The sequence below is a fragment of the Pseudopipra pipra genome, chromosome 5 (assembly GCF_036250125.1).
Source record: "Pseudopipra pipra isolate bDixPip1 chromosome 5, bDixPip1.hap1, whole genome shotgun sequence".
Classification (NCBI taxonomy): domain Eukaryota; kingdom Metazoa; phylum Chordata; class Aves; order Passeriformes; family Pipridae; genus Pseudopipra; species Pseudopipra pipra.
Genome location: NC_087553.1, coordinates 74,120,082 through 74,137,335, shown reverse-complemented (window position 1 = coordinate 74,137,335; position 17,254 = coordinate 74,120,082). Strand labels below are relative to the sequence as shown.

At 54.8% G+C, this 17,254-nt stretch overlaps 1 protein-coding gene across 1 annotated transcript; it reads left to right on the top strand.

Annotated features, from left to right (window-relative positions):
• Nucleotides 1–1,161: 1,161 nt before the first annotated feature.
• SLC35B4 (solute carrier family 35 member B4) lies at nt 1,162–15,451 on the top strand. The gene is made up of 10 exons (XM_064656597.1): nt 1,162–1,345; nt 4,565–4,678; nt 5,089–5,191; nt 6,352–6,401; nt 8,194–8,275; nt 9,812–9,872; nt 10,293–10,402; nt 10,582–10,657; nt 12,401–12,476; nt 14,921–15,451. The coding sequence occupies exons 1-10, from the start codon at nt 1,269–1,271 to the stop codon at nt 15,174–15,176; spliced, it is 1,005 nt and encodes a 334-aa protein (XP_064512667.1). The 5' UTR covers nt 1,162–1,268; the 3' UTR covers nt 15,177–15,451.
• The last annotated feature ends 1,803 nt before the right edge of the window (nt 15,452–17,254 follow it).

Genomic DNA, 17,254 nt, shown 5'->3' with positions numbered 1-17,254 from the left:
GGATTCTTGGGCGACGTTCCCGTAGTTTCCAGGTTTCGTGTTATCCCAGAGGACACAAGCTCCAACTAACTTCCATATCCAGCCCCCTAGGGAAGAAGTATTAAACCCTGGGATCTCCAGCTGGGAGTCCGAGGCCAAGAATTCTCCCAGGGAGGAAAAAAACCAGGGAATTGTGGCAGCCTCAGCCTGGCTGGAGCTGCCAAGGCTCTCCCGATCCCGAGGAACCAGGAATCATAAAAATCCCACTGCGCTCTTGGACTGACCCATTTGCTCCCAGGATTTGGCACTTGTGGTGTTTGAAGATTAAAGGAAGATTTGGGCCTGATCCGCACGGGAATCTGATTGGAAATGAAGTGTCTGTAGGATGAAAATCCCTCTTTTTGGATTCTGTTGATCGCGGAGGGTTTGACGGGGCAGCTCCACGCAACTCCCCACGGGGATTTTCACCCTGGACTGGGATCGTGGGATCATGGAATGGTTTGGGTTGGAAGGGATCTTAAAGATCATCCACTTCCAACCTCAACACCTCCCACTCTCCCAGGTTGCTCCAACCCGGCCTTGGACACTTCCAGGGATCCAGGGGCAGCCACAGCTTCTCTGGGAAATCCATTCCAGCCCCTCCTCACCCTTCCAGCCAGAAATTCCTTCCCAATATCCCACCCATCCCTGCCCTCTGGCACTGGGAAGCCATTCCCTGTGTCCTGTCCCTCCATCCCTTGTCCCCAGTCCCTCTCCAGCTCTCCTGGAGCCCCTTTAGGCCCCGGAAGGGGCTCCAAGATTTTCCTGGATCCTTTCCTTCTCCAGGTGAACCCCCCCAGCTTTCCCAGCCTTTCAATAACAATCATTATTCTGAACATAATATTTGGACGTATAATTATTAGCCAATAATTATTTGGCGCAGACTCATCAGGAGCTGCTTTAATTGGCACCAAATAACCCCAAAAAGTCAATTCCCGGCAGTTCTTTCCCACAGAGAATCTCCCCCCCCCCCCCCCCGCCTCCTCCGGGCGCCGCCTCCGCGCCGCCATCACTGCGTCACCACCAGAACTACAACTCCCATCATGCCCCGCGGCGGGGCGCCCGCAGGGAGCAGCGGTGGCGCGGCGCGAAGGCTGCCGGGAGTTGTAGTCCCGGCGGCCGGCGGGGAGCGAACTACCGGCGGGCGGAGGAAGCGGGGGCGGCGGGGCCGGGGCCGGGAGCGGGGCAGGATCCCGGGATCGGGATGCGGGGGCGGCCCGGGACGCGGCCTCGCTGCCCGGAGCGACACCATGCACCCGGCCCTGGCGGTGGGGCTGGTGTTCGGCGGCTGCTGCAGCAACGTGGTGTTCCTGGAGCTGCTGGCCAGGTGCGGGGCCGCGGGGAGGGGTTGGGGGGCGAGAAGGGGGATATGGGGCTGGAATGGGATCGGGATGAGCATCCCTGGGATGGGGACAGCACCGGGCTCAGGGTTTGTCAGGGGATGAAGCAACAGCGGTGCCAGGGCGGATCCAGGACATTCTGGGGGGATTTGGGATGGGGGCGGTACCTGGGGCTGATCCTTAGGGGTCTTGGACCATCCCCCTCCCAGCTCGGGGGGCATTCCCAGTCCTGGGGCTCCTCATCCATGTGCCAGCAGAGCCTGGTTGTGGATCATCGCCTGCTCTGATGGGTTGTGGGGGGTTTTGGGGTTGTCCCCCTCGGTTTGGGCCGTGTCATTGACCTGCCCTGGCACGGGGGGGTCTCACGGTCTTGTCCCCAAAGCATCCCAACCATCCCCGATCCCGGCCAAGCCACAGCTGGAATGCCAAGGAGGAGACGTGCAGGAGCTGCCTGGGAGGTCCCTGGGGACAAGCCGGGAATGTTTTCCAGCTGGAAATGTGATCTTTGGCAGCGGCGAAGCCACCGCGCCGAGGGCAGCGCGTCCCCGGGGCGCCGGGAGGGGACGGGAACCTGCCGGGTCGGGGGCTGGTGTTTTGGGAATTTCACCTTCCCCACCCCGATGTGAGGAATGGCAGGGCTTGGGAATGGTGAAGGGAAGGTGGAAAGGCCTGGACCTGACTGGAAAAAAAGTACTGATTGAACCGGTTCTGAAATCATCCCCTGAACATTCAGTGCTCTGTTCCCTTCAGGCTTTCAAAAATAGCCCTTTCTTCCATCAGTATCCCGGATTTTTAAGGGAAAGAGGGAGTGCAAAAGCCAGCAGGGGGGAGTCCAGGACACGGGTACCTTCACACAAAGTTGCACAGTCACTGGATAAACCAAGAAGCAATTCCTGGAGTTTGTCTTTCGGGGATTGCTCCAACCTTTTCCTGCCCGGCTTGTGTTGCAGCACCAGTGACAGAGGAGGAATGAACCCTTTGGAAGTGAAGAAAGCTTTGGATCTGGCTCCAGCCAGACCTTAAAACATTTGGCCCTGCTCAGAGCCTGAATTAGGTGTCTAAACCCCGGCAAATTCCAGGAGTCCAGTTGCAAACATCAAGGAAAAGCTGCTTTTCACACACAGGTTTTTTCTTAAGCGTCACCTCTCATCCACTTTGGAAATTCCTCTTATCCACTTTGGAAATTCCTCTCATCCACTTTGGAAATTCCTCTCATCCTTCCAGCTCAATTCCTGTGCCCTTTTCCTTGCCCTGGGCCCCTCAGGTGGGGTAACACCAATTATTGCTTTGGGTTTTGGTGCCTCTGGAAGGAAAAGTTCCTCCTGCAGATGAACATTCCCATGAAAAGCAAAGCCCTGGAACAGGATCACAGGAGAAGGCAGGGACCAGACTGGGAGTCTGGTGTGGAAAAACAGAGGTGTTTGGAAGAATTTGGCTCGGGATTTACGAGGGAAGAGTTAAGGAATGAGAACTGTTTAGTCTGGAGCTGCCTGAGAAGAGACAAAAGCCTTTAAACCTGAGTGAAGTGGCTGCAGAAAAAAGGAGAGAAGTTCCTCTGCTGGGCTGGGGAGGCAGAACAAGAAATCAAGGGCTTGAATTGCTGGGAAAGGGGTTTAAAACAGGCCAAAAAATCAGGTTTTCTCCCTCTCAGTGTGGGTTTGGAACAGAGGGAGAGCAGGGAAAGTCCTTGTTGGGAGGATCTTATCAGTTGGCTTTGGCTAAAGCAGATCTGGGGGTGACAATTCCAATTTTTTTGGCACCTCTTTCTGTGCCTGAGGGTTGTGAGGCAAAGAATGGGCAGATAAAGGGCTTTTTTATCTCTTTCTTATCACTTCCCACATAACCCCGTGTGCCAACACTTCCCTGATAAAGGGAGGTCACGTGCAGGGATCTGGGAATTGGGAGGAAGCAAAGTCTAATGCGTGGAAACGGATGTTATGGAACCCAGAAACTCGGGTTATTCCAAGTTTCCACCTGCTTGGTGTTCCCTGTTTGCAATCCTGGAGCCTCTGGCTCCGGTGCCTCTTCATCCTCAACCTCTCCTGGAAGTCTCCTGGACAGTTAAGCCCTGAGGAACGTGGGGATTGGCAGGAAAAATGCTGGGAGAAGGTGCCTTTTCCAGGTTTTCCGGAGGAAAATTTGGAGGAGACAGCTTGGATATTCCTGTTCTCCAGTGCTTGAATCCTGCAAAACCGTGGCCAGAGCCAGAGCCTTAACGTGTGGCAGCTTGTTCCATGAGGAAGTTGTGTCCTGGTGCAGCAGGGTGGGGATCAGGGCTCCGAGTCCTGCGGCTTCTCCAGGAAATCCTTGGCTCGGTTCGTGTCTTGCGCCACAGAAAGGGGGAAGCAGTTCCTCAAATCCTTCTGTGTCCCACGAGCTCCCTGATTACCTGCCAGTGTCACAGCCTCCCCTGAGCCCTGCCTGATTCCCTGGGAATGCTTCCCTGCTCCCTGGAAGCTCCGTGGGAAGGAGGCAGAGTCCGCAGCCGTGTGCAGGGAGGGTTGGTTTGGGGTCAGGGTGCTCCAACCTTTCCTCTTCCCACGGAATAAACACAATGCCAGGGGCGTTGGTGGCACAACCCTTTGGGGCTCCTGGCATGAGCTGGTTTAGGTTCCTACTTGATCCTACAACCCCTTTTTTTTTTGGCATGCAGAAAACAGAGGAGAGCAGGGAGCTCAAGCTTCCCAAGGGAATGGAGAGCAGGTCCAAGGTGTTTTGGGATGGGGCATGGGCAGAACAGAGACATGGACCTGACCTTGGCACTTCCCAAATGCAGTGGGAAGAAGGAATACCAGAAATCCAGGACTGGACTCATATTCCTCATGGCCTTGTAGGCAGGGAGAGAGTCCTTCCAGAGCCACTTCCCTGTGGGAAAGAGGGAGATCCAGTTCAGTGGGTGCTGCTCATCCATGCCCTGTGTCCTGGTGGGATGTTACACAGACCAGTTTTCTCTTTCACTTCCCGAGGGATTCTCCATTCCCTCCCTCTTTGGGAATGTTTGGGGCATTATCCCCAAGTTCTGTGGGATAACCCCCCCCAGGGAGGTGTTTAACCAAAGGGAACAGGAAACCCTGGCCAGGTAAAGCCACGAAGCCTCTCCAGGCCGATTCTCCCTGTGGGATAAGGAGCTGTTTTCCTGCTTTTCCTGGACCCCTGTGTTCTCCATGGCATTGTTTCACGCTCCTCTTCCTTTTCCATGCCCTCAGGGAGTTTCCAGGATGTGGGAACATCGTGACCTTCTCCCAGTTCCTGTTCATCGCCGTGGAAGGTTTTGTCTTCGAGGCCAATTTTGGGAGGAAGAGCCCGGCCATCCCAATCAGGTACAGTGCATCCCAAACTTTTGCTGGGCAGGGATTATCCCTGCCCATCCCTGATTTCCAAAAACCCTTAATAAGGTGGCTTATCCACTTATCCTGCCTCAATCCCATCCATCCTCCAACCACCCTGACAACCTGTGAGGCCTGATAAAAACATGGACTCGTTTCTCAGGAATTCTTGACAGAAAACTGCCCTCAGATCCTTTCCCAGGGGAATATTTTCCACAGGGAAGAGTTTGCTGTGGTTAAAGAGCTTTTTTTTTTGTTTAAAGAGAGTTTTCCTGGAAATTTAACGGATCATCTCCTTGTTATTCCCTGGGAGCTCCTGCTCTGCTCCAGGCCTTTCCCTGCAGCCCAGGCTGGTTCCTGAGGTGTCTCCCAGCATTCCAGGGTGGGAATTTTTGCCGTTCCAGGTACTATTTGATCATGGTGGCCATGTTCTTCACCGTCAGCGTGGTGAATAACTACGCCCTGAACCTCAACATCTCCATGCCCCTGCACATGATCTTCCGCTCGGTGAGTGCCGCCCTTTTCCCGCTTTTCCTCCTCTGGAATTCCTCTTCCCACAGCCTCTCCCTGCTCCGTGTGTTCTGCCAGCCCTTCCTTCCCCCAGGCCACCAAAACCCCGGGAAAAATCCCGCGTTCCAACCGATTGGCGGGGGAAACAAACCGGCTCCGAAGGCCCGGCTCCGGTTCTCCCTCTCACCTTAAATTCCAGGGAATTCCAGCTTAGCAGATGGATGAGGAAATTCCAGAGGTGGGGGGGAAGTGACGGTGACAAAACCAATCCCAGACTCTGGATTGTGGCCAGAGGGATCCCAGCTTTCCCTGGCACCACACACATGGAAACACCATGTCCTGCTGTGGGATTCTTGGTGGAATATCCCGTTCCTGAGAGCCGGGATTTGGGATTTGGGATTAGGCCTAGTGGTGTCTTGGACATCCCGTTCCAGAGAGCCTGGATTTGGGATTTGGCCCAGTGGTGTCCTGGATGTCCCATTCCAGAGAGCCTGGATTTGGGATTTGGCCTGATGGTGTCCTGACCATCCCATTCCAGAGAGCTTGGATTTGGGATTTGGCCTGGTGGTGTCCTGACCATCCCATTCCAGAGAGCCTGGATTTGGGATTTGGCCTGGTGGTGTCCTGGATGTCCCATTCCAGAGAGCCTGGATTTGGGATTTGGCCTGATGGTGTCCTGACCATCCCGTTCCAGAGAGCAGGGATTTGGGACTTAGCTTAGTGGTGTCTTGGACATCCCATTCCAGAGAGCAGGGATTTGGGAAGAGCCTGGATTTGGGATTTGGCCTGATGGTGTCCTGACCATCCCATTCCAGAGAGCCTGGATTTGGGATTTGACCCAGTGGTATCCTGAACATCCCATTCCAGAGAGCCTGGATTTGGGATGGTGACTCCACCCCTACCCTGGGCAGCTGTGCCAGGGCTGGACAACCCTTTCCATGAAGAAATTATCCCTAATATCCAATCTGAACATCCCCTGGCATAAGGAGAAGCTGTTTCCTCTCATTCCCACCCTGTCGTTCTTCCTGACCTTGGATTTCTCTTGGAGTTGTGGCACCATTGGATTGGGTTTTCAGTATTTCCATGGGATGGGCATCCCAGTCTGGGGAATTCTGTCCTGCTGACCCTTTGTTTTGTTTTCCCCCTTCCTTTCCCAGGGTTCCCTCATAGCCAGCATGGCTCTGGGAATCATCATCCTGAAGAAAAGGTAAATCCCAAACTTCCCTCGTATCCTCAAGGAATGCTCTGGTAAATCCCAAACCTGTCTCCTGAATCCTCAGGGAATGTTCTGCCATTGACTTAATCCTGATGGGGGCTTCAGGCCTTCCCTTTTCCTGTTAAATATTCTTATTCAGTGGTGGGAAAACCGGGATACAGAGGTGTTCCTGGACTAGAGGCTGGAATAGCTCTTCCCTCTGTATTTCCACCTCCTGGTCCTGGATGGAGCTCTCCAGGTGAGCCCATCCCACAGAGACAGTCCTGGATGGAGCTCTCCAGATGATCCCATCCCATGGGAACAGTCCTGGCTGGAGCTCTCCAGGTGATCCCATCCCACAGAGACAGTCCTGGCTGGAGCTCTCCAGGTGAGCCCATCCCATGGGAACAGTCCTGGATGGAGCTCTCCAGATGATCCCATCCCTTGGGAACAGTCCTGGCTGGAGCTCTCCAGGTGAGCCCATCCCACAGAGACAGTCCTGGCTGGAGCTCTCCAGGTGATCCCATCCCACAGAGACAGTCCTGGATGGAGCTCTCCAGGTGATCCCATCCCATGGGAACAGTCCTGGATGGAGCTCTCCAGGTGATCCCATCCCATGGGAACAGTCCTGGATGGAGCTCTCCAGGTGATCCCATCCCATGGGAACAGTCCTGGATGGAGCTCTCCAGGTGATCCCATCCCATGGGAACAGTCCTGGATGGAGCTCTCCAGGTGAGCCCATCCCATGGGAACAGTCCTGGATGGAGCTCTCCAGGGTGAGACAGTCCTGGCTGGAGCCCCCATCCCTGGGGCAGCAGCTCTTCCCCCCCTGCTGTCCCGTGGTCCCTCCTCCATGGGGTCAGTCCCTCCCGGATGAGCTGCCCCGGGTGGGTCCCCACAGGGGCCACGAGTCCTGTCTAGGAAAAACCTGCTCCGTGTGGGCTTCCCTCTGCCAGGACCTGCTCTGTCCTCGGCCTGCCACGGGGTCATGGCCTCCTTCCTGCATCCCCCTGCTCCATCCTGGGCCTCCTTCCTGCATCCCCCTGCTCCATCCTGGGCCTCCTTCCTGCTCTATCCTGGGCCTCCTTCCTGCTCCATCTTGGGCCTCCTTCCTGCTCCATCTTGGGCCTCCTTCCTGCTCCATCCTGGGCCTCCTTCCTACTCTATCCTGCTCCATCCTGGGCCTCCTTCCTGCATCCCCCTGCTCCATCCTGGGCCTCCTTCCTGCTCCATCCTGGGCCTCCTTCCTGCATCCCCCTGCTCCATCTTGGGCCTCCTTCCTGCTCCATCCTGGGCCTCCTTCCTGCTCCATCCTGGGCCTCCTTCCTGCTCTATCCTGGGCCTCCTTCCTGCTCTATCCTGGGCCTTCTTCCTGCTCCTTCCTGCTCCATCCTGGGCCTCCTTCCTGCTCCATCCTGGGCCTCCTTCCTGCATCCCTTTACTCCTCCTGCCCCTCCTCCTGCCTTACCCTCGGGCTCTGCATCGTTGGTCCCACGTTCCCACTCCGCTCTTCCCTGGCTGGAATTCATTCTGCCCCACAACCTTCTGTTCCTAAATCTTTTATCCCAGAGGCGTTCCCGTCACTCCTGACGGGCTCGGCCTTGGAATCCCATCCTGGAGCAGCTGGAATTGGCTCCACAGGACAGGGGGAAGCTTCCAGCAGCTTCCAAGAGAAGCCACCCCCTGCTACCAAACCCCAGCCACAAAACCCCACTACAGCCCATTATCCCAGATTTCCAGGGTTTGCTGGAGAGCAGGAGCTGAGCTGGGTCGCTGAGGTGTCTCCTCTCTCTTCCCTGGGCAGGTACAGCGTGTCCAAATACACTTCCATAGCCCTGGTATCCCTTGGGATCTTCACCTGCACTTTCATGTCTGCAAAGCAAGTGGTAAGGACCGGGAAAGACCCCCAATCCTGGCTCTGACCCTCGTTATTCCAGCCCCTTCCTCCTAATTCCCTTTGCCTGAGGGAGACACGAAGCGTCTCCTCCCTCTAAACCCGCTCCCCCGTTCCTGGTTTTATTTCCCTGTGCTTTGGAGGGAAGGAATGCACCCAGAAATGTGGGATTTCAATTAATCATAAATGCCTTTTTAGCCTGCTTTTTGCTCAGAACAAATCTTTTTTTTTTGGTATGTTTTGCCACAGAGATAACAGATAAAAGCTGGGGTTTTTTTTCCCTTACTCAGGAGCGGGTGAACCCTAAACAAAACTCGGCCATCTTCACTCTTTTCATCCCAAAAAAGATCAGGCAGGATTTTTCCAGACCTTTGGTTGTCCAGCCTGTGTTTGGAGAACGGGAGGGAGGGAGGAAATCCAGGAATCCAGCCCTTGGAGCTTCCCTGGCTCAGCACCCTCGGCCTCATCCTGGCAAGGGATGGCACGAACGTGGCCCAAAATGCTGCTCCAGGGAAAATTGGCTGCACTTAATCCAGCTCTGGGAGGTTGGGAATGAAAAACTGGGCTGTCAAACCTCCAAATTCCCTGGCATTTAAGGGCTTTTAAGGCTCTGAGAACATCTGGGGAAGGGCTGGGTGTTAATCCAGGATTTGGGATAGAGCTGGAGCAAAGGGGAGTGAGTTAATTTTCCCTGAATTACAGGGAAAGAGGGGAGGCAAGTCTGGAGTTTTACCCTGCTCTGACAGCACCTTTAGCCTGCTTTCCTTGATGTATTAATCACAAACCAGGTTTTAGGCCTGGTTTTAGACTTGGTCAGAGCCCTTGTTCCTCCCTGCACACTCATCCCTGGGATGGGCCCAGAGGAACCTGTGAAAAGGCTGGTTTGGGAGCTTTCTAAGGGAGTTTTACCCTGCTCTGACAGCACCTTTAGCCTGCTTTGCTTAAGGAATTGACCACAAACCAGGTTTTAGGCCCGGTTTTAGACTTGGTCAGAGTCCTTGTTCTTCCCTGCACACTCATCCCTGGGATGGGCCCAGAGGAACCTGTGAAAGGGCTGATTTGGGAGCTTTCTAAGGGAGTTTTACCCTGCTCTGACAGCACCTTTAGCCTGCTTTGCTTAAGGAATTGACCACAAACCAGGTTTTAGGCCTGGTTTTAGCACCTGACTGGGGTTTTAGCACCTGACTGGACTTGGCCAAAGCCCTTGTTCCTTCCTACACACTCATTCCTGGGATGGGCCCAGAGGAACCTGTGGAAGGGCTGGTTTTGGGAGCCTTTCAAGTGACACTAAATTGTTTTCGTGGTGGGAGAATCCCGCCTTTTCCCAAGCCAGGGCGTTTCTTTCAGAGAAGCTGCTTTTTGACGGGACACTGAGACCTTTTTTTGCCGGGATCTGGTGCAGGGTGGGAAGCAAATGGTGCCAGGGAAGCAGCTCTGGGGAATGGGAGACCTTGGGATTCGCTTGGAACACGAGACGCGAAGCGAGGTCCGGGTGGGACGTGGTGGTGACTCTTGTGTCTCCCTCCAGGCATCCGACTCCAGCCTAAACGAAGAGGATGGAGTCCAGGTTTTCCTGTGGTGGCTGCTGGGTGAGTGCCAGGATAATTCCTGGAATATTGGCAAGTCTCAAGCTTTTGACGGCTTCGATTCCTCTGCAGGGCTGCTTCAGGCGTTCCTTCAGCACAGAATTCCAGGGAGGAGGCTTTAAAATCTGCCCCTGGAGTCCGGTTTTATACTTTTGGGGGCTCTTTGGGAAAATCTGGGATTGATGTTTTGTCAGGAGAGGCCAAAACTATCCCTGGCACCCACCAATTTAGGGCCGAGCCTCTTATTTTTAAGAGGTCCCTTGGCACGTTTGGAATGAAACCCTTGTGTCTCTTGGCATCCCAGCCTTGGGAATAAAACTCTTGTGTCCCAGGGCTGTTCCCAGTTTTCTGGCTTGGCTTTTTTTTATCCCGGGAAAGCCAAATTGTGGGAGTGTCCCTGCTGGAGCTGTGCTTCCCTTGCAGGCATCGCCGCCCTCACCTTCGCCCTCCTCATGTCCGCCAGGATGGGGATTTTCCAGGAGACTCTGTACCAGAGGTTTGGGAAGCACTCCAAAGAGGCCCTCTTCTACAATGTGAGTCCTGCTGGGCAGCTGGAGCTGCTCCAAGAGCCCCTTTGGCTCCCGGCTCGGCACGGATCCGGAGGAGGGCCGCGCTCTCCCAGCCGGCTGCGCGGTTTTCCAGGCTGGGAATTGGGGTGGATTCCCGTCACCTGGGGTGGATTCCCATCACCATGGCTCTGTTCTCTCCCCAGCATGCCCTGCCACTCCCTGGGTTCCTGCTCCTGGCCCCCAACATCTACCAGCACGCCGTGCTCTTCAGCCAGTCCGGTGAGTTGGGCGTGGGAATCCTTGGCCTGGGCCTTCCCATCCTCTGGAAAATGCTCCGGGAATCTTTCAGGCTGCCAGTTGTGCCTTCCAGACTTGGAATGTGCAATCACCTTGGGATATGCAAGCCCTTTGAATTTTCAGGAAGGAATTCCTGGCTGGGAGGGTTGGGAGGGGCTGGAATGGATTTCCCAGAGAAACTGTGGCTGTCCCTGGATCCCTGGAAGTGTCCAAGGCTGGGATGGATCCTGGAGCAACCTGGGATAGTGGAAGGTGTCCCTGCCCATCTGGATGACCTTTTAAGGTCCTTCCAACCCAAACCACTGGGATTCCAGGATGAAATCCCAAGTTTCTCACTAATCCCCACACACAGACCAAGCCACATCACTCATCCAGGAGGTGACCCTTGGGAAAAGGAACGTGGGAGGTCAAAAATGGGAATAACAGGAGCAAATCCTCCTGGAGTTTGGGGTTGCTGGTGCCACTCAGGCTTTGCCACCTGAGCACTGTCAGAGTCACACACTGGATTCATCCAGGTTGGACACCACAAGGACGGAGCTTTTCCCTTTTAAAACCTCTTTCCTTTTAGCCTGTTCCTTTTTCCATCTTCTGTTCCTCATTTCCAAGCAGAAACATCTGCAAAATCTCTTGTATTTCTCATTTATCACGTGAAGAACGAGAAAACTGCCCAAAAAATCAAACCAGGAACAAGAGAACTGCCCAAAAAATCAAACCATGAAGACGAGAACTTCCAAAAATCAAACCATGAACAAATTAACTCCCCAAAAATCAAACCATGGACAAGAGAACTGCCCAAAAATCAAACCATGGACAAATTAACTCCCCAAAAAATCAAACCAGGAACAAGAGAACTGCCCAAAAAAATCAAACCATGAACAATTTAACTCCCCAAAAATCAAACCATGAAAAACAAGAAACTCCCCAAAAATCAAACATGAAAAAGAAGAAACTCCCCAAAAATCAAACCCTGAAACCCAAGAGAACTGCCCAAAAATCAAACCATGGAGAACTGCCCAAAAATCAAACCATGAAGAAGAGAACTGCCCAAAAATCAAACCATGAAAAAGAAGAGATCTGCCCAAAAATCAAACCAGGAAGAAGAGAACTTCCAAAAATCAAACCATGAACAAATTAACTCCCCAAAAATCAAACCAGCAACAAGAGAACTGCCCAAAAAAATCAAACCATGAACAATTTAACTCCCGAAAAATCAAACCATGAAAAACAGGAAACTCCCCAAAAAATCAAACCAGGAACAGGAGAACTGCCCAAAAATCAAACCAGGAACAAGAGAACTGCCCCAAAATCAAATCAGGAACAAGAGAACTGCCCAAAAATCAAACCATGACCAAGAGAACTGCCCAAAAATCAAACCCTGAAACCCAAGAGAACTGCCCAAAAATCAAACCATGAAGAAGAGAACAACCCAAAAATCAAACATGAAAAACAAGAAACTGCCCAAAAATCAAACCATGAAGAAGAGAACTGCCCAAAAATCAAACCCTGAAACCCAAGAGAACTGCCCAAAAATCAAACCATGACCAAGACAACTCCCCAAAAATCAAACCATGAACAAATTAACTGCCCAAAAACCCAAGCCGTGCCCAGAGCTCACTGTGCCCGAGGCAGGAACGGCCTCCTGAGGTCATTCCCGGTCATGGTCATTCCCGGGAAGGATCCCTGGGATGGTGTCCCAGTGACCTTTTCCATCCCTTGTCCCCGCAGAGCCATTCCGGGTGCCGGTGCTGGGGCTGACCCTGCCCATCATGTGGTTCTACCTCCTCATGAATGTCGTCACTCAGTATCCTTTGGCAGCCCTGCCAGCTCCAGGGGGGCACAGGAGGGGTGGGATGGGGGTGTGGAATCCCTGGAGTCTCCCCTGCACTCGGGAGCTGATGTTTGTGCAGCTCAGGGAAGAAGAAGTTTCTCGGTTTAAAGTGGGAGTTGTTGCACTGGGATCAGTTCTCCAGCCCTCTGGGAAATGGGATTTACAGAGGCACAGGTTGGAAAAGCCCTCTGAGATCAACCTGTGACCCAACCCCACCCTGTCACCCAGCCCATGGCACTGATGCCACATCCAGTCTGTCCTTAAACACCTCCAGGGATGGAGAATCCCCCACTTCCCTGGGCAGCCCATTCCAATGGCTGAGCACAGAATTCCGGGAATGGGGGGCTTGGGATATCAGTGGAGGATCTGGGTTGAGCTTCCCTTGGCTCTGAGGCAGGGACTGTCACCCCATTCCCAACACCGGCTCCAGCTGCTCCAGTGGGGCACTTTTTCCAATGGGATGAGGTTCCCCAAGGCCGAGGGCCGGGTCCTGCCCTTTGGCCACAAGAAGCCCCTGCAGCTGCAGGCTGGGCCAGAGGGGCTGGAGAGCAGCCAGGCAGGAAGGGAGCTGGGAGTTGGGCTGGGCAGGGAGCTGAAGAGGAGCCCGAGTGTGGCCAGGGGGGCAAGAGGGCCAAGGGCTGCTGGGCTGGCTGAGGAAGAGTGTGGCAGCAGGAGCAGGGCAGGGCTTGTGCCCCTGGGCTGGGCGCTGGGGAGGCCACCCCTGGAGTGCTGTGTCCAGCTCTGGGCCCTGAGCTCAGGAAGGCCCTGGAGGGGCTGGAGCAGGGGCAGAGAAGAGCAGCGAGGCTGGGGAAGGGACTGGAGCCCAAGTGCTGGGAGGAGAGGCTGAGGGAGCTGGGGGGGCTCAGCCTGGAGAGGAGGAGGCTCAGGGGAGACCTCCTCACTCTCTGCAACTCCCTGCCAGGAGGGGGGAGCTGGGGGGGGTCGGGCTCTGCTCCAGGGAACCAGCAGTAGGACAAGAGGGCACGGCCTCAAGCTGGGCCAGGGCAGGGTCAGGTTGGACATCAGGAAGGAATGTTTTCCATGGAGAGGGATCAGCCATTGGAATGGGCTGCCCAGGGAGGGGGTGGATTCTCCATCCCTGGAGGTGTTTAAGGACAGACTGGATGTGGCATCAGTGCCACGGGCTGGGTGACAGGGTGGGGTTGGGTCGCAGGTTGATCTCGAAGGGCTTTTCCAACCTCATTGATTCCGTGATTCTGTTTTGCTGTCCCAGAGCAGGGCTGGGGGGAGTCTGGGAGATTTGGGGTGTCCCTGGGTTTGTGGGATGTCCCTGGGGTGTCCCTGGGTTTGTCCCTGGGTTTGTGAGGTGTCCTTGGGTTTTCCCCTGGATCTGTGGAGTGTCCCTGGGTTTTTGGGGTGTCCTTGGGTTTGTCCCTGGTTTGTGGGGTGTCCTTATGCTTTTCCCTGGTTTATGGGGTGTCCCTGGGTTTGTGGGGCATCCTTCTGTTTCCCCCTGGATTTGTGCATCCACATATTTATCACATTCCATCCCAGCCCACCCCAGGCAGGACCTTCCCTCCCTCCCTCCCTCCCCGTGCTCCCCATCCCCCTTTCCCTCCCATTCCCAGGTATCTCTGGATTTGTGGGGTGTCCCTGAGTTTGTGAGGTTTCCTTGGGGTTTTCCCTGGATTTGCGGGGTGTCCCTGGGTTTTTGGGGTGTCTCTGGCTTTGTGAGGTGTCCTTGGGTTTGTCCCTGGGTTTGTGGGGTGTCCTTATGTTTTTCCCTGATTTATTGGGTGTCCCTGGTTTGTGGGGTATCCTTGTGTTTTCCCCTGGATTCGTGGGGTGTCCCCGGGTTTGTGGGGTATCCTTATGCTTTTCCCTGGTTTGTGGGTTGTCCCTGGGTTTGTGGGGCATCCTCCTGTTTCCCCCTGGATTTGTGCACCCACACATTTATCACATTCCATCCCAGCCCACCCCAGGCGGGAACTTCCCTCCCTCCCTCCCTCCCTCCCCGTGCTCCCCATCCCCCTTTCCCTCCCATTGCCAGGTATCTCTGGATTTGTGGGGTGTCCCTGAGTTTGTGAGGTGTCCTTGGGTTTGTCCCTCTGTTTGTGGCTGTCCCTGTGTTTGTGGGGTGTCTCTGGGTTTGTGGGGCATCCTTGTGTTTTCCCCTGGATTCGCGGAGTGTCCCTGGGTTTTTGGGGTGTCCTTGGGTTTGTCCCTGGTTTGTGGGGTGTCCTTATGCTTTTCCCTGGTTTGTGGGGTGTCCCTGGGGCATCCTCCTGTTTCCCCCTGGATTTGTGCACCCACACATTTATCACATTCCATCCCAGCCCACCCCAGGTGGGAACTTCCCTCCCTCCCTCCCCGTGCTCCCCATCCCCCTTCCCCTCCCATTCCCGCCTCTCCCTCCCTTCCCTCCATCCCGTTTTTTCCCTGAGCTGCCCTCCCAGGTACGTGTGCATCCGGGGGGTGTTCATCCTGACCACGGAGTGCCCGTCGCTGACGGTGACCTTGGTGGTGACGCTGCGGAAGTTCGTGAGCCTCATCTTCTCCATCCTCTACTTCCGCAACCCCTTCACGGCCTGGCACTGGCTGGGCACCGCCCTCGTCTTCCTGGGCACCCTCCTCTACGCCGAGGTCTGGCACAGCCTGGGCTCCCTCCTGGCCCGCTGCAGGAGGAGGAGGAGGAGGCCCAAGGAGGAGTGACAGCCCAAGGAGTGGTTTTTTTCTGGGGAATTCCCCCCTGAGGGGGGTGTTTTTATAGGAGGGGTTGGCTGGGCCAAGCTCCTGGGAATCATCGGAACCCAAACGCTGGGAACTGGGACGGATCATGGACAGATGACAAGGTTGTTTTGGAGAGTAGGCTTTTTTTTTTTAATGCTTCCAGCTTTTCCTCTTGGTTTTTTGGTTGTTTTTTTTTAGTTGTTTTTTTTTTTCCCATTGGAATGAGCCTTTGGAAGTAAAAGCTGACCTGGATGATCGCTGTTGTTGGCTCTTCCCAGCTTGGATCAGCTGGACCTGTTGGGTGCCATCCTTTGACATCCCGCTGGCTGAGCCCCAGAACTGCTGCTTGGTTGTTCCAGTGGAGGTTTTCCAGTGGAAATTCCAGGCCTGGCTGTTCCCCTGAGTCGTTTGTTCCATGTTCCCCTGAGTCCTTTGTTCCCTGTTCCCCTGAGTCCCTTGTTCCCTGATCCCACCACCTGTGCCAGGAGGGTGTTGGATGTTCCCAGAGCCTTCCAGTTTGCCCTGGAAAATGGCTCGGGGGTGATTCCCAAGCCACAGGATCCCATCAGGATGTCGTTGGGAGCCTGAGGAGACCAGGAAGGGGGGATGCCAAGGGGACAACAAGTGTCTCTGTCACCTTCTCTCAGGGAGCTCCGGAGCAGTTGAGGTGTTGCCCCGACACTTGCCCAGCCAGAGGGTTCCTCCAGCTCCTCAATCCAGCTGGGTTTTCCTTCTCTTCCCACTTTCCCCCTCATTCCAAGTGTGTTCAGTGAGCTTTGTTCCCAGCAGGACCGTGCTGAGCTCCTGGTGATCCCCAAGGATCCTTCCCAACCTCAGGGTTCAGTCAATGCCAAGGAACTCCAGGGCTGTTTGAGCTGAGCTTAATCCTGCTGCTGAGGGGGCTGCTTGGACTGTCCCCTTCCCAGTTCTCCCCTTTTCCTTGGGATCAGCCCTGTCCATGGCAGCGCATCCCCTGTCCCTCAGTGTCACAGTTTTCCTGGAGCTCCGTGTTCCCACCGTGGTGGAGCCGTCCCTGCTGGGCTGGGACACTTCAGGCATCCGGGATTTCCACCTCAGCCACATCCAGCTTGGAATTCCCTTGTCCCAAGGAGAGGGAAAGGTGGTTTAACAACAAAGGAAAGAGGATGGAAAAAAAGTCCCAGGAGTCACTCAGCTTCTCCCACCCAACAAATCCCTGAGCAATGACACTTTTCCCAAACTTCTTCCCTCTGTTTTTAGTGCTGGTTTTCATCAGCTCTCTTGGACATTCCCCTTCCCAGCTCCTTGCCCACCCGTGGCCTAATCATTCCTGGGAAGCAGAGTGGGAATAAAGGGAAAGGCTCCTTGCTGTCCTCCGGGCACTGCTGTGTTCCTGGCACTGGTTTGGCCTCAATCCCAAAAATCCGCTGTGGGAAAAGTCCCCTCCATCCCGGCCGGTGTAGGGCTGAGGGGACCTGCAGCTCCATCCTGAGATCCTGAAGGGTTTTCCTCTTTTCCCATCCCTTGGGATCAGCTTTGCTGTGTTCCCAGGGCCGGTTTGGCCTCAATCCCAAAAATCCGCTGCGGGAAAAGTTCCCTCCATCCCAGCCAGTGTGGGGCTGAGGGGACCTGCAGCTCCATTCTGAGATCCCAAAGGGTTTTCCTCTTTTCCCATCCCTTGGGATCAGCTTTGCTGTGTTCCCAGTGTGGGTTTGGCCTCAATCCCAAAAATCCGCTGCGGGAAAAGTTCCCTCCATCCCAGCCGGTGTGGGGCTGAGGGGACCTGCAGCTCCATCCCGAGATCCTGAAGGATTTTCCTCTTTTCCCATCCCTTGGGATCAGCTTTGCTGTGTTCCCAGCGCCGGTTTGGTCTCAATCCCAAAAATCCCCTGTGGGAAAAGTTCCCTCCATCCCAGCTGGTGTGGGGCTGAGGGGACCTCCAGCTCTATCCCGAGATCCTGAAGGGTTTTCCTCTTTTCCCATCCCTTGGGATCAGCTTTGCTGTGTTCCCAGTGTGGGTTTGGCCTCAATCCCAAAAATCCGCTGTGGGAAAAGTCTCCTCCATCCCAGCTGCTGTGGGG